Source organism: Herpailurus yagouaroundi, unplaced genomic scaffold (assembly GCF_014898765.1).
Source record: "Herpailurus yagouaroundi ecotype Mexico unplaced genomic scaffold, PumYag 428, whole genome shotgun sequence".
Taxonomy (NCBI): Eukaryota; Metazoa; Chordata; class Mammalia; order Carnivora; family Felidae; genus Herpailurus; species Herpailurus yagouaroundi.
The window spans coordinates 117,265-141,633 of NW_024412645.1; the positions used below are offsets into that span (position 1 = coordinate 117,265).

The 24,369-nt window shown below is 37.1% G+C and overlaps 2 protein-coding genes across 2 annotated transcripts in view; one reads left to right on the plus strand and one right to left on the minus strand.

The window, feature by feature from the left end:
- The window catches only part of LOC121022584 (solute carrier family 5 member 4), a 39,396-nt gene that overhangs the window by 12,232 nt on the left and 2,795 nt on the right, over positions 1 to 24,369 (plus strand). The window contains exons 7-14 of the mRNA XM_040463810.1: positions 7,254 to 7,349; positions 9,641 to 9,861; positions 12,919 to 13,054; positions 14,082 to 14,189; positions 16,244 to 16,394; positions 18,924 to 19,092; positions 20,693 to 20,908; positions 23,322 to 23,424. Of these exons, the coding sequence (XP_040319744.1) occupies positions 7,254 to 7,349; positions 9,641 to 9,861; positions 12,919 to 13,054; positions 14,082 to 14,189; positions 16,244 to 16,394; positions 18,924 to 19,092; positions 20,693 to 20,908; positions 23,322 to 23,424 (1,200 nt within the window). The remainder of the gene's footprint in view (positions 1 to 7,253; positions 7,350 to 9,640; positions 9,862 to 12,918; positions 13,055 to 14,081; positions 14,190 to 16,243; positions 16,395 to 18,923; positions 19,093 to 20,692; positions 20,909 to 23,321; positions 23,425 to 24,369) is intronic.
- Positions 17,395 to 24,369, minus strand: part of SLC5A1 (solute carrier family 5 member 1) — a 101,464-nt gene continuing 94,489 nt past the window's right edge. The window contains exon 17 of the transcript XR_005787012.1: positions 17,395 to 17,405. The gene's annotated coding sequence lies outside the window, so the exon portion shown is untranslated. The remainder of the gene's footprint in view (positions 17,406 to 24,369) is intronic.

Consider the following 24,369-nt stretch of genomic DNA (forward strand, 5'->3'; position numbering starts at 1 on the left):
AAGAAAGAAAGAAAGAAAGAAAGAAAGAAAGAAAGAAAGAAAGAAAGAAAGAAAAGAAGGAAGATACAGAGATACAGGAGGGGCTGGGTGGCTCAGTCAGTTAAGCATCCAACTTCAGCTCAGGTTATGATCTCACAATTCGTGGGTTCAAGCCACTTGTTGGGCTCTGCATTGACAGCTCAGAGACTGGAGCCTGCTTCAGATTCTGTGTCTCCCTCTCTCTCTGCCCCTTCCCCACTTGCTCTCTGTCTCTCTGTCTCTCAAATATAAATAAAACATTAATTAAAAAAAAATACATGTAAACAAGTGGAAATGAATGACAGTCCAAAACCTTTGGGATGCAGGAAAAGCAGCCCCAAGATGGAAGTAAATAGAAATATAAGCGTACATCAAAGCAAGAAAAATCTCAAACAACCTAACCTTACATTTAAATGACCTAGAAAAGGAACAACAAACAAAACCCAAAACCAGCAGAAGGAAGGAGATAATAAAGATTACAGGAAAAATAAATGATTTAAAAAATAGAACACCTCAAAGAAACGAGGATCTGGTTCTCTGAAAAGATTAACAAAATATATCAACCTCTAGCCAGACTCTTCAGAGAGAGAGAGAGAGAATTCAAATAAACAAAAACACAAACAAAAGAGGAAAAATAACAACCAACAACACAGAAATACAAACAATTGTAAGAGAACATTATGAAAAACTGTATGCCTACTTATTAGACGACTTAGAAGAAACGGATAAATTCCTAGAAACATATAAACAACAAAAACTGAAGCTGAAAGAAATAGAAAATGTGACCAGACCAATTACCAGTTATAAAATTGAATCAGTAATCAAAAAACTCCCAACAAACAAAAGTCCAGGACGAGATGGCTTCACAGGCAAAATCTACCAAACATTTAAAAAACAGTTAATAACTATTCTTCCCAAACTATTTCTTTTTTTTCAATATATGAAGTTTATTGTCAAATTGGTTTCCATACAACACCCAGTGCTCATCCCAAAAGGTGCCCTCCTCAATACCCATCACCCACCCTCCCCTCCCTCCCACCCCCCATCAACCCTCAGTTTGTTCTCAGTTTTTAAGAGTCTTTTATGCTTTGGCTCTCTTCCACTCTAACCTCTTTTTTTTTCCTTCCCCTCCCCCATGGGTTTCTGTTGAGTTTCTCAGGATCCACATAAGAGTGAAACCATATGGTATCTGTCTTTCTCTGTATGGCTTATTTCACTTAGCATCACACTCTCCAGTTCCATCCATGTTGCTAAAAAGGGCCATATTTCATTCTTTCTCATTGCCACGTAGTACTCCATTGTGTATATAAACCACAATTTCTTTATCCATTCATCAGTTGATAGACATTTAGGCTCTTTCCATAATTTGGCTATTGTTGAGAGTGCTGCTATAAACATTGGAGTACAAGTGCCCCTATGCATCAGTATTTCTCTATCCCTTGGGTAAATTCCTAGCAGTGCTATTGCTGGGTCACAGGGTAGGTCTATTTTTACTTTTTTGAGGAACCTCCATACTGTTTTCCAGAGAGGCTGCACCAATTTGCATTCCCACCAACAGTGCAAGAGGGTTCCCATTTTGCCACATCCTCTCCAGCATCTATAGTCTCCTGATTTGTTCATTTGGCCACTCTGACTGGCGTGAGGTGATACCTGAGTGTGGTTTTGATTTGTATTTCCCTGATAAGGAGCGACGCTGAACATCTTTTCATGTGCCTGTTGGCCATCCGGATGTCTTCTTTAGAGAAGTGTCTATTCATGTTTTCTGCCCATTTCTTCACTGGGTTATTTGTTTTTTGGGTGTGGAGTTTGGTGAGCTCTTTATAGATTTTGGATACTAGCCCTTTGTCATTTGCAAATATCTTTTCCCATTCCGTTGGTTGCCTTTTAGTTTTGTTGGTTGTTTCCTTTGCTGTGCAGAAGCTTTTTATCTTCATAAGGTCCTAGTCGTTCATTTTTGCTTTTAATTCCCTTGCCTTTGGGGATGTGTCGAGTAAGAGATTGCTACGGCTGAGGTCAGAGAGGTCTTTTCCTGCTTTCTCCTCTAGGGTTTTGATGGTTTCCTGTCTCACATTCAGGTCCTTTATCCATTTTGAGTTTATTTTTGTGAATGGTGTGAGAAAGTGGTCTAGTTTCAACCTTCTGCATGTTGCTGTCCAGTTCTCCCAGCACCATTTGTTAAAGAGACTGTCTTTTTTCCATTGGATATTCTCTTCCCAAACTATTTCAAAAAAATAAAAGAAGAAGGAAAATTTCCAAGTTTATCCTATCAGACCAGTATCATCCTGACATCAAAACCAGATAAAGACATTACCAAAAATAATAATAATAAGTAAATAAATAATAAATAAACAGAACTTTAGGCCAATATCTCTAACAACCATAAATGCAAAAATCCTCAACAAAATACAAGTAAACCGAATCCAACAAAATATATTTTAAAAATCATTCACAATGATTAAGTGGGATTTATTCCTGGGTTGCAAATATGGTTCAATATTCGCAAATCAATCAACATCACATCAATAAAAGAAAGGATAAAAACCATGTGATCATTTTAGTAGATGGATGCAGAAAAAGCATTTTACAAAGTACAACATCCATTCTTGGTGAAAAACCGTCAACAAAATAGGTTTAGAGGGAACATACTATAACATAATAAATGCCATTTGTGAAAAACCCACAGCAAACATTACACTCAATGGGGAAAAACTGAGAGCTTTCCCCCCAAGGTCAGGAACAAGACAAGGATGTCCACTCTCACCACTTTTATTCAACATAGTACTGGAAGTCCTAACCACAGCCTTCAGACATTGAAAAGATATAAAAGGCATCCAAATCAATAAAGAAGAAGTAAAACTTTTACTATTTACAGAATGACATGATACTGCACATAAAAAACCCTAAAGACTCCACTAAAAATCTTCTAGAACTTATAAATGAATTCAGTAAAATCACAGGATACAAAATAAATGTATGAAAATCTGTATTTCTATACACCAAAAATGAAGCAGTAGAAAGAGAAATTAAGAAATGAGTCCCACGGGCACTGAGTGGCTCAATCTGTTAAGCATCTGACTATGGCTCAGGTCATGATCTTGCGATTCTTGGGTACGAGCCCAACGTCGGCCTCTGTGCTGACAGCTCAAAGCCTGGAGCCTGCTTTGGATTCTGTGTGTGTGTCTCTCTCTCTGCCCCTCCCCCATTCATGTTCTGTCTCTCAAAAATAAGTAAATGTTAAAAATTAAAAAAGAAATGAATCCCATTTACAATTGCGCCAAAAATAATATAATATGTAGGAATAAGCCTAGCCAAAGAGGTGAAAGACCTGTATTCTGCAAACTATAAAACACTGATGAAAGGAAAGAAAGACAACACAAAGAAATGGAAAGACATTCCATATTCATGGATCAGAAGAATGAATATTGTTAAAATGTCTATACTACCCAAAGCAATCTACATATTTAATATAATCTCTATCAAAATACTAAAAGCATTTTTCACAGAGCAGGAACAAACAATCCTAAAATTTGTATGGAACCTGAAAAGACCTCAAATAGCCAAAAGAATTTTGAAAAAGAAAAATCAAAGCTGGAGAAATCACAATTCTGGATTTCAAGTTATATCACAAGGCTGTAGTCATCAAGACAGTATGGTACTGGCACACCAATAATACATAGATCAATAGAACAGAATAGAAAACCCAGAAATAAACCCACAATTATATGATCACTTAATCTTTCACAAAGCAGGAAAGAATATCCAATGAGAAAAAGACAGTCTCTTCAGCCAATGGTGTTGGGAAAACTGGATGGTGAACATATAGAAGAATGAAACTGGACCACTTACATCACACACACACACACACACACACACACACACACACACAAATCAAAATGGATGAAAGACTTAAATGTGAGACTGGAAACAATAAAAATACTTAAAGAGAGCACGGGCAGTAATTTCTCTGACATTGGCCATAGCAACTGCTTTCTAGATGTCTCCTGAGGCAGTGGAAATAAAAACAAAAATAAACTATTGGGACTTCATCAAAATAAAAACCTTCTGCACAGCAAAGGAGACAACCAATAAAACTAAAAGGGAACCTACCAACTGGGAAAAAATATCTGTAAATGATATATTCTATAAAGGGTTAGTATCCAACATATATAAAGAATTTATCCAACTCAACACCAAAAAAATAAAAAAATAAAAAATAATCCAGTTAAAAAATGGGCAGAAGACATGAACAGACATTTCTCCAAAGAAGACGTACAGATGGCCAACAGACACATGAAAAGATGTTCACTATCACTCACTATCAGGAAAATTCAAATCAAAATTACAATGAGATTTACCTCACACCTGTCAGAATGGCTAAAATCAACAACACAAGAAGCAAGTTTTGGCAAGAATGTGAAGAAAAAGGAACCCTTGTGCACTGTTTGTGGTAATGCAAACTGGTGCAACCACTGGAAAGCAGTTTGGGGTTTACTCAAAAAGTTAAAAATAGAACTACCCTATGATCCAGTAATCACACTGGGTATTTACTCAAAAAAAGACAAAAAACAAAAAACAAAAACTAATTTGGAGGGATACATGCACCCATATGTTTATAACAGCGTTATTTACAATAGCCAAATTATGGAAGCAGCCCAAGTGTCCTTTGATAGATAAATGGATAAAGATTATGTTGATACACACACACACACACACACACACACACACACACACACACACCATGGAATATTATTCAGCCATAAAAAAAGAATGAAACCTTGCCATTTGCAGCAACACGGATGGAGCTAAGGAGTACAATGCTAAGTGAAATAAATTAGTCAGAAAAGACAAATACCATATTATTTCACTCATATGTGGAATTTAAGAAACAAAACAAATGAGCAAAGGAAAAGAAAAGAGAGAGAGAGAAAAACTAAGAAACAGCCTCTTAACTATAGAGAACAAAGTGATAGTTATCAGAAGGGAGGTGTGTTGGGAATGGGTGAAATAGGTGGTGGGGCTTAAGGAGTGCATTCATTGTGATGAGCAATGCGTGATGTACGGAATTATTGAATCCTATATTGTACAACTGAAACTAATATAACACCATATGTTAACTATATTGGAATTAAAATTTTTAAAAGTTAATTACTAAACTGAGAAGGAAGCATTTGACTCTGCATATCCAGAACATTTCCATTCCAAAAAAAAATCCTCACTATTAGGTGTAAGCACCTTGACTGAAGATAATGATGTGGTAGGTAGAGTGGGGAAATGGTGATTTGTCTCAGCTTTTTGTTTAGGGCCCAGATTGCCATTTGGAATCCAGCATAGCATACACATGGAAAGTCAAAATGAAACAGCAGCTCAGACATGGGATTGACAAATCCAAGGCAGTGCCCAAATAAGTACAGGATGCCTGGGCTCTGAAAGGCAGAATCAGGAGAGAAGAACTGGAGCAGTGAGTTGGTTGTTGGGATAAAGTATGTGGCAATGGTCCAAGCAGGCTCTCATGGGCCTAGCATCCAACACTTACTAACTTATGAAAATGAAACTATACAAGTTTAGTTGGAAAAAATAAAGAAAAATAACAGCTGGAACAATCAAGATAGTTCTAGAGCAATTTTCATACATATAGCATATGTTTCAAAATAAATGAAAGATGAAGACATAAGTCTTCTATTTACGATCAGCCTTGTTTTCCCATGATACTCTTAGAAGGAAATAGCTTCCCTTGCCTTTGGGGATGTGTCGAGTAAGAGATTGCTACGGCTGAGGTCAGAGATGTCTTTTCCTGCTTTCTCCTCTAAGGTTTTGATGGTTTCCTGTCTCACATTCAGGTCCTTTATCCATTTTGAGTTTATTTTTGTGAATGGTGTGAGAAAGTGGTCTAGTTTCAACCTTCTGCATGTTGCTGTCCAATTCTCCCAGCACCATTTGTTAAAGAGACTGTCTTTTTTCCATTGGATGTTCTTTCCTGCTTTGTCAAAGATTAGTTGGCCATATGTTTGTGGGATCCTGAGAAACTTAACAGGAACCCATGGGGGGAGGGGAAGGAAAAAAAAAAAAAAAGAGGTTAGAGTGGGAGAGAGCCAAAGCATAAGAGACTGTTGAGAACTGAGAGCAAACAGGGTTGATGGGGGGTGGGAGGGAGGAGAGGGTGGGTGATGGGTATTGAGGAGGGCACCTTTTGGGATGAGCACTGGGTGTTGTATGGAAACCAATTTGACAATAAATTTCATATATAAATCAAAAAAAATAAAAACCATAAAATTAAAAAAAAATAAAATAAAATAAAATTAAATTAATACTGATTCTTGAAAAAAAAAAAGAAGGAAATAGCTTGGCTGAGAGTCTAGCAAGTCTAGAGTTGAAAAAGAAGTTGCTGTTTGCATAACACTCGAGCAAAACACAAGTCAACAGCTATATCTGGCATTCAACTTATGAAACAATGATATGTGCCAATACTAGAGCAAAAATTGCTTTGCCCTATTTCTTGAGAACTAGTATACTGTGCTAAATGGAGTGAATTGAGAGATAGTTAAGGGAAAAACTTTCATGATAATGAAGTATTGCCTTTTCTTTCTTTTAAATTTTTTTTTCAATTCAAGTTAGTTAGTATATATTGTAATAATGGTTTTAGGAATAGAATTTAGTGATTCATCACTTATAACATATAACACCCAGTGCTCATCCCAGCAAGTGCCCTCCTTAATGCCAATCGCCAGTTTAGCCCATCCCCCCACCCAACTCACCTCCAGCAACCTCAGTTTGTTCTCTATATTTAAGAGTCTCTTACCGTTTGCCTCCCTCTCTGTTTATATATTATTTTATTTTTCCTTCCCTCCACTATGTTCATCTGTTTTGCTTTTTAATTATGAGCAAAATCATATGGTATTTGTTTTTGACTAACTTATTTCACTTAGCATAATATACTCTGGTTCCAAAAGTTTTGCCTTTTCTGCTATTTGGTATTCAAAAACTCACATAAGGGTGAAATTCCAGTATAATTCATAGAAACTTTGAGTCGAGGCAAGATAAGGGAGACAAGAGGGTTAATGTGACACATAAATACTAAGGAGATAATGATGCCAAGAGGAGCTTGTGGCCCAGTCAAGAACTTTTCATATATTCTTTGCTGAGTTTCTAGGGTTTGGTTTGAGGAAAACCTAAAAGTGAAGGCAAAGAGATGAGAGTACAGGGAAAAAATATCCTGATTCTTTTCTTTCTCTACACAGGGGGCTTGGCCTCAGTTATTTACACAGACACCCTCCAGACCATCATCATGCTGCTAGGTTCCTTTATTCTCATGGTAAGTGATGACAGTGGGAGCAGTGCCCTGGGGCTGGAAATCATGAGATTTGTGTCTGTTCAGTCCATCTGCTCTTTACTACTGCCTCCCTGTTCTACATGGTCACACTTTTCAACATACGTATAATACATCATTGAAGCATCTGCCTAACTTCTTGCTGTACTATCTCAGCATGAGAAAATGAGGGGGGGAGAACTTTACTTTCTTTAAAAAATTATTCCTCAGTTTTAATCTTAATATGTTTGTGTTTGAAATAGACAAAATCAGTGTCACTGGGTTGATAATTTTACAGAACTATCGGTGCACTGGATTCAATGCACATAAACCATTATGTAGAATCTTCATAAAAATAAGTATTAAATAGTAAGAACAGTTTAAGACAACTGACTATTAACTTCACTGTGACTGTTTCAGATGGAAATTATTAAAGTATGTTACTCCCTCTATTGTTAGAATGTACAAACACAGTTTGTATATTTCTCTTAAGTCATGCAGCAAGCACTACTGATGAATTTAGCTTATAGCTTGCCTATTTTTGTTTTCTTTTATTATGCTACTTATTTAACTTTGGACAGGAAATCCATGCATACAGTAAAAAGGATATAAGATGAAAATAAGTGTCTTTTCATCTCTCCTCTGTCCTGCAGCCACCAAATTCCATCCACTCAAGCTGCACTGAATACAGTTGTGAATATTCATGAACCCTAACCACAGGGCTTGAAGATAATATGAAGCAAAAACTGACAGAACTGCAAAGACAACAAATGCACAAAAAGAGTTGATGATTTTGACACAAAATGAATGCGATTGGTCACATATGGCTATTTAAATTCAAAAACAATAAAAATAATCAAAATGTAAAATTCAGTTTCTGATTTGCCTAGCCATATTTCAAGTGCTTAATATATAGCTAGTAGTTTTCATATTTGACAGCACAGATATAGAATATATAGAATTCTATCATTACCGAAAGTTCTATCATTACTGAAAGTGCTGCTCCAGAGGCCATTGCTAGGACCAATTCTTTACAAACTTTCTATTTAGTTAACCAGGACTTCTTTGATATTCTTATTTATGGTTCTTTGGTGTCTGGCTTTGGTGATGGACCTCTGGCATCAACCTCTCTAAGCCTTCTCCCATCCTTAGGATGGAATCTCTCATCTTCTAGCATTCTTCATGTATTGTTGTCACAAACAATATTTCCCTTAACAGAACAATTTCCTTGTATTGTCGGTATCCTCCTTTGTATTGAGATCCTGCCTTGTACATTCATTTTGTATATAATCCCATCACAATGTTTGGCACATGCAAACATTTTTGATGCTAAATGAAATAAGTAATGAAAAAGTAAAATAATATCAACCTCAACTCTACAGATATATGATACTCAGATGAATTTTGCACTATTTGAAACTATACTAAGTGGGCTGAGAAGCCTGGGCTCATCCTTCTTCTTTCTAAGGTTTCTATCCATTATTGTTCTTTTTTTAAGTTTATTTATTTATTTATTTATTTATTTTGAAAGAGAAAGTGCAGAGAGAGAATCCCAAGCAGGCTCCACACTGCCAGTGCAGAGCCTGATGTGGGGCTCAATCCCACAAACCAAGAGATCATGACCTTAGCCGAAATCAAGAGTCAGACACTTAACTGACTGAGCCACCCATACATTCTCATTATGGTTCTTTTCTACACCTGTCTTGCCTTTCCAGCACCCCTCCCCCCGCAGGCTGAGCCTCACCATTTCACCTCACCATACATAAACTGCTGCCTCTAATTTCTGCTCCTTATCTTCCCATTTTTTGTTGTAACATAGAAAGAATACAGTCAGTATTGCACCAAAAAACAGACTGTGCATAAAGTCAAAACAGCCAGACTTTGTATCAGGAACAGAGACCATTACTTCTGGTCCATTCAGAGGAGTAGGGGCTTTCTGATGGCTAATTGTTAGGCTCACTCTGTTACCTCATCTTCACGTTTTATCTCTGTTCTAGGTGGTTGTGAGATATCAATATCAGTCTGTTGGATAACAATTTTTATTTTTACCATAAGCATAGACACTAAAAATTTTCAAGAGAAGAGAAAATTTTCAATAAGAAGAAAAGTTAAAGGGTGATTTGCTTCCTGTACATTGTGAAAGCATGATAGCATTACCAATGCCAGTGGTATTAGAAAGACATGAGTCCTCTGAGAACACTACGGATTTGACCAGGCTGATTGGAGATGATTGGACACTTCCACCACAAAGGAATAATTATGAACAACAGATGTCTTAGATTTGTGTATAACATTTCATTTTATCCAATACCTTTGCAGCATTTGCTAAAGTGGGAGGCTATGAGAGTTTTACAGAGAAGTACATGAATGCCATCCCATCCATAGTTGAGGGGGACAACCTGACAATCAATCCCAAGTGCTACACTCCTCAGGCTGACTCCTTTCACATCTTCCGAGATGCTGTCACTGGAGATATTCCATGGCCAGGAATGATATTTGGAATGACCATTGTTGCTGTGTGGTACTGGTGCACAGATCAGGTGAAGTATGTGTGTGGTGTGTAAATATGTTTATGTTGTTCTTTTTCTCCTCATAGAAAAGCATCTAGTTTCTATTTTGTACACATATATACATATACACATGCACAAACACACATCATTTAAAGAGTCAAACACTTCTACAAGTCTTGTTATGATAAATAGTTGTCTGGTGTCCTGCTCTCTACTCATTTCTTGACTCTCAAAAGCAAACATTATTGACTCCTTCAGTTAGGTATTTTGGTATGTATGTTTCTTCTCTAAATCCTTGTACTCAATGCATGGCCTGTGTACCATTGGAGTGAATGTCACCTTGAAGCTCATTAGAAATAACTGTTCTCAGATGCTACCCAGACCCACTGAATCAGAATTTGCTTGTAAATTTGTTCCCCAGGTGATTTAAATAAATGTTTCTATTGATCCCTTTTGGTTTTCCAGTTTTAGGATTTTTACACTGGCTTCCAATAATGAAAGATGAGGGTTTAGCTCTTTCTTTTCTTTTTTTTTTCTTTTTTTAATGTTCTTATTATTTATTTTTGAGAGAGAGACACAGACAGAGTGTAAGCAGGGAAAGGGCAGAGAGAGAGGGAGACACAAAATCCAAAGCAGGCTGCAGGCTACGAGCTGTCAGCACAGAGCCCAACGCAGGGCTCAAATTCACAAACTGTGAGGTCATGATCTGAGCTGAAGTCGGACACTTAACTGACTGAGCCACCCAGGCGCCCCTAGCTCTTTCAATTTTTTATCTTCAATCCTCCATCTTCCAGTAAAACTAATTCACAATTTTGGTGAGATCGGCATTCAGTGCTACCATTTTTGTGGCTACATAAATATAATCCACAGCTAAGCCACATGATATTCTCTGATTGATTTTTCTTTAGCTTTTTCTTTTCTCTAGAATAAATAAGTCTTATTTTTTTGTGTTTTAAATTTTCTTGGTAATTATTACTCATTAAACACCAAGCTTTCTGCAGATTGCCTAAATCTCCTTGATGTGTGCTTGCAAACACATCAAATATCCTACCAACTCTTTTTCTCATTTTCTCTTAAAACCTTTGGCCTCTCACAAACTGCTGGGTTGTTCTCTGTGCCTAGTGCCCATCCTAATCCAGGACCCCCTTTACTACCATATTTGGGGTTCTCTTTGGCTCATCCTTGGATTATATATCATATTTCAAGTATCCCACATCATCTTCTTTCTTGGTTTACTTCTTTCAGGGCAATTGAATTCTCCAGTAAGTTCCTGAGAAACACAGGAGATATATCTATTGTGAATTTGTCTTCATGTTTGAAGATGTCTTCACTCCAACTTTTCCCAAATTGATCCTCTGGCCATGTACACATTTCTAGGCCTTAAATAATTTTCCAGCCATAAATTACCATCTTTTGACTTCCACCATTGCTGTTGAAAAGCCTGAAGTTATTCTTGATCCTTTGGATGTAACGTGTCTTTTCTCTCTGGAAGTTTATCTTGCCTTTGTCCTCAGTGTTCTGAAATTTCATACAATGTGCTATTGTGTGTAGGTCTTTTTTTGTTCACGGTGATGGACTACTGTGAACAAGTTTAATATAGTAATGGATGTCTTTAATGAATTGGTGGAATTCTTTGATTTCTTGCATTTTGTTTTCCTTTGGAGAACTTCCACTTTGGGTGTTGGTCTTCCTCAACTTGTTTTCTAGTGTTCTTATCTTTCCTCCACATCTACCATATCTTGGTCTTTTTGCTCTATTTTCTAGGAAATTACCTCAATATTATCCTTCAGTTTTTCTGCCTTTGTATTTATGACCCCCAAGATCTTATTTTTGGTTTTCTGTATGTTCCTTTTTATAGCATGTAAGTTTGTTTTGTTTTCTGTTTTGAAGTTTTCTTCACCCCAGATAGTCTCTGTCAAGTCAAACTTAAAATTTCACATTTTGGGATCAATGGTCCAAAATGGACTATCTTGGATCAATGGTCACTTGTATCAGTGTGAGATAATTTTTCTTTTTCTCTATATAATAAACTGATTTTATCAACATGTCTCCCAAAGAATGTACTCTTTCACTGATTTGTGCAAAAATCTTTATTGTTTATATTTTGCCACTGACCACATGACTTATCTCCTATATTTAGGTGGCCTCATATTCACCCTTAGATCTGATACCCGGACCCTGCTTATTTTCTGACAGGAATCCCCTATTTTACATATAATTTGTATTGTCCCTCCAACTTTCTGCTTCAAGCCTTCTGTCTAAGGATAGTACCTGCTCCCCCAGCACTGAGTGACATTGTTGCTATCCCCAATAGATTTGTCTCTACAAAGAAAAGTAAGCAGAAAAAGTCATCACCATTTTCTGACATTCCTTGAGAAGAAAAATGTCAAGAAGCAATGGCATTATGGGTAGAAATCCTGTTTTTCTAGAAAATTCTTAGTCAAGAGATTACACAACTTAAGTGGAAATTATGAGATTACATGCATTTAATTTCCCAGGACCACAATATTTTATTCATAACTGATTCATATCTAGAGATGAATGTCTCAAGGTTCTCTTCTGATGGCTGCCTGACTCTGTTGTTTCTATGGCAATGGGCTTGATTTTCCAAATGGACAGTTGATCCCTAACAGTAGAGAGATACTGATGAGTATGTGGCTTATTTGGTGCCTACAACATTAAATGCACAACTTAAACACACAACTTGTGGCAAAGATCAGTAGTGACAGCTTTGTACCTGGACAAGTACCTGGTCATTGTTGCAATGCAGCCTAGGAGCTGCAAACATTTTGATAGTAGTGATGGGTATTGACTTCTATGTACCAAGAGTCTTACAAACATTATACCAAATATTCAGAATATCCTACAAGAGATAACCCTCTTAAAGATGAGAGAGCTGAGTCTCACAAAGTCAAATACTCATGTAAGAGGAGCAGGGATTAGAGTTCTGATTTTACTCTGAAGCTGATTATTTTCCACTACTCATGATCCCATATCTTGTTGTAACATTAATCCTTGAAAAGAGGCACTCCCCTTCTTTGGATCATCCTCTAGTTGCTTCATGACTATGTCATGTTCTTCTGGCAGGTTATTGTGCAGCGCTGCCTATCAGGCAAGAACATGTCTCATGTGAAAGCTGCCTGCATCATGTGTGGGTACCTGAAGCTGCTGCCCATGTTCCTCATGGTAATGCCAGGAATGATCAGCCGCATCCTATACACAGGCAAGCCATTGATTCATAAATCCTCTGTCTTGTATGCTTGAATTCTAAATACTGGTTTTAATATGTATTAAAACCTTGATAAGCTAGAAAACCCACTATGTATGGAAGTTAAAACACAAATCCAGGTGAAGAGAACAGATTTTGCAGAATGTCAGAAGCAGGAAAATTTGGCATATTTGACACATATATATCCAACTAATAAGGAATGGCCAAAGAAATCATTAAATACCCCCTTTATGGAAAATTACACGTAAGGACTAAAGACTTTCTCAAATTTTGGTCAAATGCTGAAGTTATTATGTTTAAAGGTAAAAAGCAGACTACAAAATATTATCTCAACAATTGCCATAGTTGTGCAAAAAGACATTTCTGTCTGGGAAAAGATTAGAAAGGAATAAAAAAAACTAAAATAAGCTAATGTGTTAAGGTGTCAGTATTCTATGGGATTTTTTAAATCATTTTTTGCTATCTGTTGTCATAATATTGTTTAAGTAAAAAAAGAATCAACAAGGTATTGTACAACTACCACAGTAAAGGGAGGCCTCATCCCACATGAGCAATCACCCCAATAATGATCACAAATGACACTTCTTAGCTGTAGGTAGAAAACACTGAACTAAATGACTAGACACAAAACTAATTTCCATTCTGTTGTTGTGGCTGTTGTGATTGTTTCATCTGGAGTTCTGTGCCTCTGGGAGAATTTATGTTCTTGCAGCTTTTCTGGAGGATGGAATCAGCTCCCCCTAATTGCTCTAATGCAATAGCTGGGCCACATCCCAAAGAGGAGCCCTGCCCCTTAGGTCAGTGCAAGGGGAGGTACAGGTATGAGACACTTAGGAAGTCATATTCTGGGTAAAGAGGGACCAGCTCTATGGTATGGAGTTCAAGGTTGAATCTCCAATTTCCAAGCAAATGTCTCTCCTCTTACTTATCATCTTACAACTTGTCTCTATGTCAAATGGTTGTAGATCTTACCTGTTTGGGCCCCACTCACTGAACCCACTTATCTGAATTCCCCCCTCAGAGAAGGTGGCCTGTGTTGTACCTTCTGAATGTGTGAAACATTGTGGCATTGAAGTCGGTTGTACTAACTATGCCTACCCAGTGATGGTGCTGGAACTGATGCCTGATGGTAAGAAAAGGTCCACACTCAAATGAATGGAGAAAATGTGATGAGAGTTAGATAGATAGATAGATAGATAGATAGATAGATAGATAGATAATAAGTATAGATATAGATAATGGAATATCATTATTAATGTCAGCCTTAAAAAAAATGAAAATCTGCCAAGTGCAACAACAATATAGATGAACCTGGAAGACATTATGCTAAGTGAGATAAACCAGATACAGAAAGACAAAAAAGCACACAATGTCGCTTATATGTGGAATCTAAACAAGTGGAACTCATACAAGCAGAGAGTACAATGGTGGTTTCCAGGGGCTGGGGGTAGGGGAAATGGGAAGATTTCAAAGGGTACAAACTTTCAGTTACAAGATGAATAAGTTCTGGAGAACTAATGTACAGTAGGGAGATTATAGTTAATAAGAATGTGTGTTTAAAGTTTGCTAAGAGAATAGATCTCAAGTATTCTCACCACAAAACAAGAAAACTGTAACTATGTGAGGTGACGGTTATGTTAACTAGCTTGATTATGGTAATCATTTCACAATGTATACATGTATAAAAACATCACATTATACATCTTAACTATATACAATTGTTATTTGTCAGTCATACCTCAATAAAGCTGGAAAAAATATGTTCATTTTTTTCTGGGACTGCCTCAGAGACCTAGTGTATAAATGGTCCATGAGGAAAGATTATGGCGTAATCCTTAATAATCCTAACTTCCATTAATTCAATTGGCTTCATCAGACATTTCTTGAGCACTTTCCATAGGCTACCAGTCCGGTGCTGAGCCTGGGGAATACAGAGATGAATCAGATATAATTCCTATTAGAAGAATCCTTACTCCTTTGGATTCAAGATTGTCTTCCAAGACAATCAAGAGCATTTAAGTGATGGATTTGTCAATAAAATAGTTGCATAAACACAAACTTACAAACTCAGAAAACTAGATGTTAATGATTTAGCCTGCTTTCTCTAGACCAGTTATACCCAAATAATATGCCTCAATATATTTAATTTACAGCTATTTATTGAGTGCCTACTATGTGCCAGAGCCTGCCCTGGTGCTTAGAAAACATCAGTGAGGGGCACCTGAGTGGCTCAGTCGGTTAGGTGACCGACTTCAGCTCAGGTCATGATCTCGCCATTTCCGAGTTCAAGCCCCATGTTGGGCTCTCTGCTGATGGCTCAGAGCCTGGAGCCGGTTTAGATTCTGTGCCTCCCTCTCTCTCTCTCTCTCTCTACCCCTTCCCCACTCATGCTCTTTCTCTCTCAAAAATAAATAAACATTTAAAAAATTAAAAAAGAAAAGAAAACATCAGTGAAATAAGCACAAAATCCCCTATACCTTGGAACTCACATTCTAGTTTCATGAGATATAAAATAAATGACACATGTGGCAAAAGTAAATTATTAGGATGCTAGAAGGTGATCTGTGTGGTCAATAACAGAGCAGAGTATGGGGCTCAGGAACAACCAGGTGATCTTATACCTTCAAAGGTCAGCTAATACTTCTTCAATCTTTCTCCTCCCTGACACACATGAGCATTGTCAGGAAGAAGGGAACATGACCCACAAGTGACATCACCCATCCATCCCATTCCACACTTTGTCTTAGGAGTTTAGGGGCATTATTAATAAGCAGAGGGAAGTGGAGGATGAAGTTACCATAATATCCCAAAACTCTTTGCTTTTCCCAACAAAAACTTCTTTAACAGAACTGCTTACTAGGCTTTTCCCTCTCTAGTTCTCTAAGTCTTCAGGAAGCCAAGAGGTTCTCCCCAAAGAAAGATGGTACAACACTGTTCCTCTCTCCCAAATTTAGGTTCCAGCAAATGATCTCTAAGTTTACATTTAAAACTAAAATTCTGTACTGGATCATTCTCAAATCACCAGGAAATTTGCAGGAAATGCTACATGATGATATGCGTTGACAGGCACATCAGTTGGTAAATGTTCCAGGTGACACTTTTGAATGACTCTGGTTTAGCAAGGCCCTCATAAATCATAGAGTCCAATTCCTAACTAATGTTTGCACTCTCATCTGGCCCCAGGACTGCGAGGTCTGATGCTGTCAGTCATGTTGGCCTCTCTCATGAGCTCCATGACCTCCATCTTCAACAGTGCTAGCACCCTCTTTACCATGGACCTGTACACCAAGATTAGGAAACAGGCATCAGAGAAAGAGCTTCTTATAACAGGACGGTGAGAAAATCCTGGCTTCTGTCTAAAATTTCTCTGGAAAGCACAGAAATACAAGTGAACTAGAACCTTCTTCTTGGGTTCAGTGAAACAAATAATAGAATTCTAGAGTGGGAAAGGGATATTAAGAGGATATTTAATCCAACTTCATTTCTTTCCAGATAGGAAACTTGAGGCCATACTTTTTTTTTAAGGTTTATTTATTTTTGAGAAAGAGAGACACAGAGTGCAAGTGGGGGAGGGTCAGAGAGAGAGGGAAACATAGAATCCAAAGCGGGCTCCAGGTTCTGAGCTGTCAGCACTGAGCTTAACACGGAGCTTGAACTCAGGAACAGTGAGATCAGACCTGAACCAAAGTTAGATGCTCAACTGACTGAGCCACCCAGGCACCCCAGGGTCATACTTTTAAACAAAATAGTTGCTTTTAAGGGTTTCAAATGCCTCTGATTGTCTCTTATTTCTTCCTCCCCTCACACTCTCTTCCAACCATATCTTCATGAAACTCCAGTGGTTTTCATGGGGTATAAAGTTTCATGGGGTTAAAGCAGTCTCTAGAAGTTTCCATGTATATCACATGAAGGAAGTCACAGATTAAGTCATCCACACACTACTACACAGTAGTTTATCAACTGCACTCATTAAGAAATGGAGTATCAAGAGGGGGCACCTGGGTGGCTCAGTCAGTTAAGTATCTGATTTCAGCTCAGGTCATGATCTCATTGTTCCTGAGTTCAAGCCCCATGTTAGGCTCAGTACTGATAGCTCAGAGCCTGGAGCCTGCTTTGGATTCTGTGTCTCCCTCTCTTCCTGCCCCTCCCCTACTCATGCTCTGTCTTTCTCTGTCTCTCAAAACTAAATAAATGCTAAAAATTTTTTAAAAAAAGAAATGGAGTATCAAGAGAATCTGACTACCTATGTAAAAGATACTGCTTTGCTGAAGACAGTAACAATCACTTAGTAAATTAAGCATTTGCAAGGAAAATTCCAAGGGCTCACTTGGTCCAGATCTTCACTCTGGACATTACAGGAGAGGAAGAGCAGTAAAGCATCTGTGTTTCTGTAGTAGAGAAAGTATTGGACCCTGAATTCAGAAGCCCAGGATGCAGAAGTCTACCAATAGGCATATGATCTTGGGTATGAATACCCTTTAAGTCTCTATTTTGAATTAATGAGTTTCTCTCTCTCTCTCTCTCTTATTAAAAGCCTTCTATATCCCAGAATACAAATATGGAAAAGGACATATATGTAAAAAATAATTTCCTGCTTTGTGGGATTTACACCTTTGTTGGCAAGACAGACAATTAATAAATATGTTCTATATCTGATGGCAAAAGTGGCAGGGAGAAAATTAAAGTGAGATTAAATATGGGGGTTACTTAAGACAGGTGTTCAGGGAGTCTTCCCTGAGAAGGTGGCCTTTATGCACAACCATCAGGGAAGTGTGGGAATGAGCCCCATGGCTCCGTGGGGATGGAACAGTAAGTGCTGAATTCTTACAACAGTCATATGTGTGGTGTGAGGACAGCAGGAGTGAGGTTGGCACATACAAGCAAGTGGAAGAGTGATAAGAAACATGATCTGAAAGATAGCTAGAGGTGAAATTATGTAGGGCCATTTAAACCATAACAAGATTTTGGATTTTATTCCACATATGATGGAAAACAACTGAAGATAAGCGAGCAAGAGAGGTACATGACAAGGACAGTGGGTATTATTTATTGAATCCTTATTATACTCTACGCATCATGCTCAGACTTTCCATGGTTTATCACATTTAATTATTACAAGGTTGCAAAAGTTTTGTGAACTTTCAATAAGACACTTGTGCCTCAGTCTCCTGCCCAAATGCCTGTCCCCCATTTCTCCCAGTCCCCACCTCTCTGTTTCAGATAAGCACAGAGAAGTAATGACCTTTTGCAGACAGTCCAGTAAATTATGTGTGTTTCTTCACACAATAAGTACAGAATATTGAGCTTATTCTCCCTGGACCACAGGACCTGTAAAAAGTTTTTTACTAACTCCTTCTACCTGCCAAAGTACTCAGGTAGTAAAATGCACAAATTAGCATTTCTGGCCAATTCACTCAGCATGCTAGGAGAAAGGATATTTTAATTCCAACCTGTGAAAACTGACTTAGTTTCTCTCAATCTAGGAAAAAAAAGATCAAAATGGGGATCTGCTTTCTTTATCATACAAATGATTACTTACCATAGAAACAGTGTGGTGTTTTTTTCCTAACTGATACATTACATAAATTGCACTAGAAAATTATTAACCAGTTGCTGACATTTGAACTGTTTTATGAATGGATATTTAACCTCACAGTTGAAGCTATTTACAGAGAAGCAATTGCTTTATTGGCATTTTACTAACCTGTGGTCATGAAGCATTCCATGGCTTCATGTGAGGTCAAGGAGTGTGATTTTATTTGGAAAATCAATGAATGGCCACAAGAATCAAGAACTGTAAAGCACAGTGGAAGTGCCAATAATGCTTTTGTTTAATATTTAAATCATTTTGCTTTCTCTCCAGGCTATTTATCATTCTATTAATTGCCATCAGCATTTTGTGGGTCCCATTAGTGCAGGTATCTCAAAATGGACAACTATTCCATTATATAGAATCAATTTCTAGCTACCTTGGGCCTCCAATTGCGGCTGTCTTCCTGCTTGCCATCTTCTGTAAAAGAGTCAATGAACAGGTAAGTAAAAAATCGGAAAACTTCTTTCCTGCTGGAGTGAGAATATTTTCTTTCACTGGTAGGAAAATGCATTCTTTCCACCCTGTTTATATAACTCAAAGCCCATCTCAATTTTAATTGTATTCAGCTATAATTCCTGATTCTTATTAAAGTGTGTAAATACATAGGGCACACTTATAGTACAGTCTCTATATTTCTTACAAAATATATACATATATGACACAATACTAAGGAACACAAGTTTTGGAGTAAGACTGACAGAATCCAATCCTGGCTCTATCAATCCTTTGATCTTAAGCAAACCATTTGATTCTGTGTAGAATGAAGATAATCACAGTGCCTACTTTATAGGATTGCTGTGAAGATTAAAAGGGATTTATTTTAATTTTTTTATGTTTATTTATTTTTGAGAGTGAAAGCAAGAGAGAACATGAGTCGGGGAGGAGCAGAGAGAGGGGGAGACACTGAATCCAAAGCAGGCTCGGGGCTCCAAGCTGTCAGCACAGAGCCCAACACAGGGCTGGAACCCACAAACTGTGAGATCATGATCTGAGCGAAGTCAGACACTCAACTGAGCCACCCAAGGGATTTATCACCCCAAAAGGGATTTATTTTAATGTGAAGTGCTTAGAAGAAAACCTACCACTCTATTAACAATTAAAAATGTTAATTTCTAGGGGCGTCTGGGTGGCTCAGTCAGTTAAGCCTCCGACTTCGGCTCAGGTCATGGTCTCACGGTCCGTGAGTTGGAGCCTGGCATCAGGCTCTGTGCTGACAGCTCAGAGCCTGGAGCCTGTTTCAGATTCTGTGTCTCCCTCTCTCTCTGACCCTCCCCCATTCATGCTCTGTCTCTCTCTGTCTCAAAAATAAATAAACGTTAAAAAAATTTTTTTAAATGTTAATTTCTGTTATAATATATGTAACTGATTATTTTGGATCATGGGCATTTAATCCCTTAATTGTTTCCAACTGTTAACTTAATTATAATTTTGAAATGAAGAATAGGTACAGAGAGGTTATTACCTTATGTGCTTTTCAAATGTTATTTAGTATTAGTAAGTAGTATTTTGGGATTCAGATTCAGGTCTTCCTCCAACTAAAGCTCATGCTTTTAATGTCTATGCAATACCATTTCCCCTTGAACATAACATCTTGATCAGAGGACTAGAGGACATATGTTTCCAAGCCCACCAGCTTCTCAGAGAATACAGATGCTCTTAATTGCCAAAAGCTTAATAGAACTATCATAACTATCTAATATCAACTCTGTAAATTGTGTAACATAAGCCATAGTTCTGTTTATTCTATAAAATAAGCCACAACTTATAAAACCTATATATAAAATAAAATTCAAGGTAAACTTAAGCTTGGGTCAGAGTGTACAGTAGTGCCCTGAAGTAGTGTCTGATGCAATGAAATTTCAGTATCACTAAATAAACACATGTATTTGTACCTTTTTCTTGCTTTGGTGACTTTATGCTCAGGGTTAGCCATTATTGGTTCTTAATGGAGAAAGTAGGTAGGATGATAATTGTTACCTACTCAAATGAGCTTCTCATCTTTTCTAAGTACTCTGATTTTATTCTTGTTTCTTTTGCAGGGAGCCTTCTGGGGTCTAGTCATTGGACTTGTGATTGGCCTTATTCGCATGATTGCAGAGTTTGCCTATGGAACAGGAAGTTGCTTGGCTGCCAGTGACTGTCCCAAGGTCATCTGTGGAGTGCACTATCTGTACTTTGCCATCATCCTCTTTTTTGTTTCCATACTAGTTGTCCTAGGAATTTCCCTGTTAACAAAACCCATTCCTGATGTACATGTGAGTACTCATTTTAAAATAAGAGTTCTTGGTGTGCCTGGGTGACTCAGTCAGTTAAGCAACAGACTCTTGATTTTGGCTTAGGTCATGATCCCAGCGTCATGAGATCAAGCTCCGTGTCAGGCTCTGCACTGGGCATGGAGCTTGCTTGGGGTTCTCTAAATAAATAAATAAATAAATAAATAAATAAGGGTTCTTTGCCTTCTGGGGTATTAGAAAATGGGCTTCACCCTCAAAAAACTTCACAATGCACTTAGTAGATAAATCTTTATCTTTGTTATAGGATACCAGAAAGAGAGTAATTAGTGTTGCCTAAGAGATTGGAAAAGACTTCACAGCAGAGTTGCAATCTGGCCTGGGACTATTTGGGGATGAGTAGAATTTCATACACAATACAACTACACCAATACAGAGATTAAAAAAAAAAAGTACATGGTACCAGGTGGCAGGAAAAAGACAAATAGAATGAGATGCCTTTCAAATTGGCAAAAAAAGTTTAATATGAATATGTCTAATGTTGGTAAGAATGTTGGGGAATGTCCACACTCCAAAATCATTGGTGAATGTATGAATTTCATAATTTGTAGAAAGGCAATTGGGGAGTATTTATCAATTAAAATTAAAATTCTCATACCTTATGAACCAACATCCCCATTTCTAGGAACTTATTGTGTAGAAATACTTCTACAAGTAGGAAATATATATATAAATTTTCTCTGCAAAGGTTTCTAGTAGAAAAAGATGGAGACAACCCAAATTTCCATTGCTAGTGGAATGGATACACAATAATAGTACACTAAATATTATGCATCTGTTCAAAAACCTGAGGAGCTCAATCATTTCCTTTTTAAATGTCCACGACATGAGTAAGTGGGGAAAAATGCTTGCAGAATATAGTATTATATAATATCACTTTTTGAAAATAAAACACACACACAAAATGTGTATATATATACATATATATATATATATATATATATATATATATATATATGTCTAACAATGGAAAAAATACCTTAAAGCATATACACCACAAACTTTCAATAAAAGGTATCTCTGGGGGAAACATTATAGAGGACCAGCAAATATTAGTCATTTTTTTAACTTAAATACTGCTTATATACTAACACTGTTTGAATGTATTACTAACATGTATAACTTTTATTTATTTTGCATGTATCACTCGATCTTTGCAGCAATATTTATTTGCATATTCCTTTAGAAAGTAGTAAATATTATTTGTGGATGGGGAAACCTGAAACACAGAATGGTTCAAATTACTTTTCTAAAGACATGTCACCAGAAGTCACAATGAAATATTTGTGTTGAATATTGGGAGTTGAATGAAAAAAAAAAAAAACACTAGAAAATATGTTATATTTTTCAAGGAAATATAAATATTAAGCTTTTATGGCAATAAAAATAATATAATTTATTATTGATTTTTTAAATGTGTCTAAAGGACCAATAAGACCATTTATCTAATTTATGTTTATGTTTCATAAATATACTATGAGGTTTGAATTTTCAAAATCAACCGATAAATATCAATAGTCCTGTCAGAGAAGGTCATGAGTAGTGTTGTGGATCTAACCTAGCTGTGCAGTAAAAAGAAATCTCAGGGGATGCATGGAAATATTAATCATATTTGCAGAAAACAATTAAATTCTATGAAGCTTATAACAGTTTTAAAATAATGATACAGTTGACAAAAGCTTGGAGGTTGGCTGGAAAATGGATGTATAAGGGCACAAATTGTTATCATAACTTAATAGTAGTACATAGATATTATCTAAACATGATGGATCCAGAAATGGAGCTAAAGAAGATATTTTAAAAGTTACAAAGGTGCCCACTAAACAAACTGAAAGTAATAATAATGCAACTAATAACAGCTGAATGATAAGGACAATGAGTGAAGCAGAGGTATATGTAAGTTAGATAAATATTTGACTTTTATGAAATTATAAATCCAGAAGTAAGAGTTTTAAGAATATTGCTTAAGATGGGGCACCTGGGTGGTTCAATCACCTCACGGTTTGTGGGTTCGAGCCCTGCGTCAGGCTCTATGCTGACAGCTCAGAGCCTGGAGCCTGCTTCAGATTCTGTGTCTTCCTCTCTCTCTGCCCCTACCCCGCTCATGCTCTGTCTCTCTCTGTCTCTCAAAAATGAATAAAGGTTAAAAAAAATTTAAGGAATATTACTTACGAGTGTTTAATAACTACTGGAAGAGTTAAAAACATAAATAATTTTAAATGGTTAGTGTGTTTTTGTGAATTTGTGTGGTAGAAGACTATACATATACTATGTAATGTCATTTGATTTTCTTGCACTATACAATAAATGAATGTACCATCGTATTATTTAAACACTTGCTCCATCACTAATGTGCTTGTCTATGGTCTTTGTGTAGCTGTATCGTCTGTGCTGGGCTCTTCGGAATAGTACAGAGGAACGAATTGATTTAGATGCAGAAGAGAAAAGACATGAGGAAGTTGATAATGATGTTGATGAAGGTAATATCTGGATTACATTTGGTCTTCATGTAGAAATTCTGTGTACCTGAGCTGGTTTCATGTTTGCTTTATTTTTTTAATGCCACTAAATTCAGTTTCTGAAAAAGCTGTTAGATTTATGGTAAACTGAAACTTTAAAATCTTATCTTCCCCAAAGCTAAGATAATTCATTACAAATGAAATATCCCCATTCATCCACCTGTCCATCAGTCTGTCTGTCCATTCAACCATCATTTATCCATGGAACTGTGTACCAGCTCTAACATGAAAATCAATCCAGTGTCTCCTATTCCTAGTCACATATTAAATGTTCAACAAATCAATCTTGATTGATAGTGATTAAGCATCTAGCATCTAGTCCTACCTTTTTCTTCAACTTTTTTTTCTCACTATTCTCTCCAATATACCATCCATTCCAGCCAGGCAGATTTCTTCACCTTCCCGCCATGTATACCAAGCTCTTAGAATATTTCTACTTCCTCTCTGAGAGAGAAAAAGTTGCCTATTCTTTGACACTAGGTTCTAATTCCATTGCCTTCATTGAAACTTCTCTAGCATCCACCCCCATAGCTCTTTGTTTACCTGGCATTTTTTAAACTTATTTTATTTTATTTTTGAGAAACACACAAAGAGAGAGAGAGACAGAGAGAGAGAGAGAGAGCACACACTAGTGGGGAGGGGCAGAGACAGAGAGGGAGACAGAGGATCTGAAGCAGGCTCTGTAATGACAGCAGAGAGCCTGATGTGGGGCTCAAACCTATGAACCGTGAGATCATGACCTGAGCCAAAGTTGGATGCTCAACCGACTGAGCCACCCAGGTGCCCCTACCTGGAATTTTTAAAACCATTGACCAAGTTTACCACTTCAGGATATGTTGTCTGGAACTCCACACTAATTGTTTCATTTGATTTGGCTTGGGATCTTCAACTTGAAGGAAGGATAAA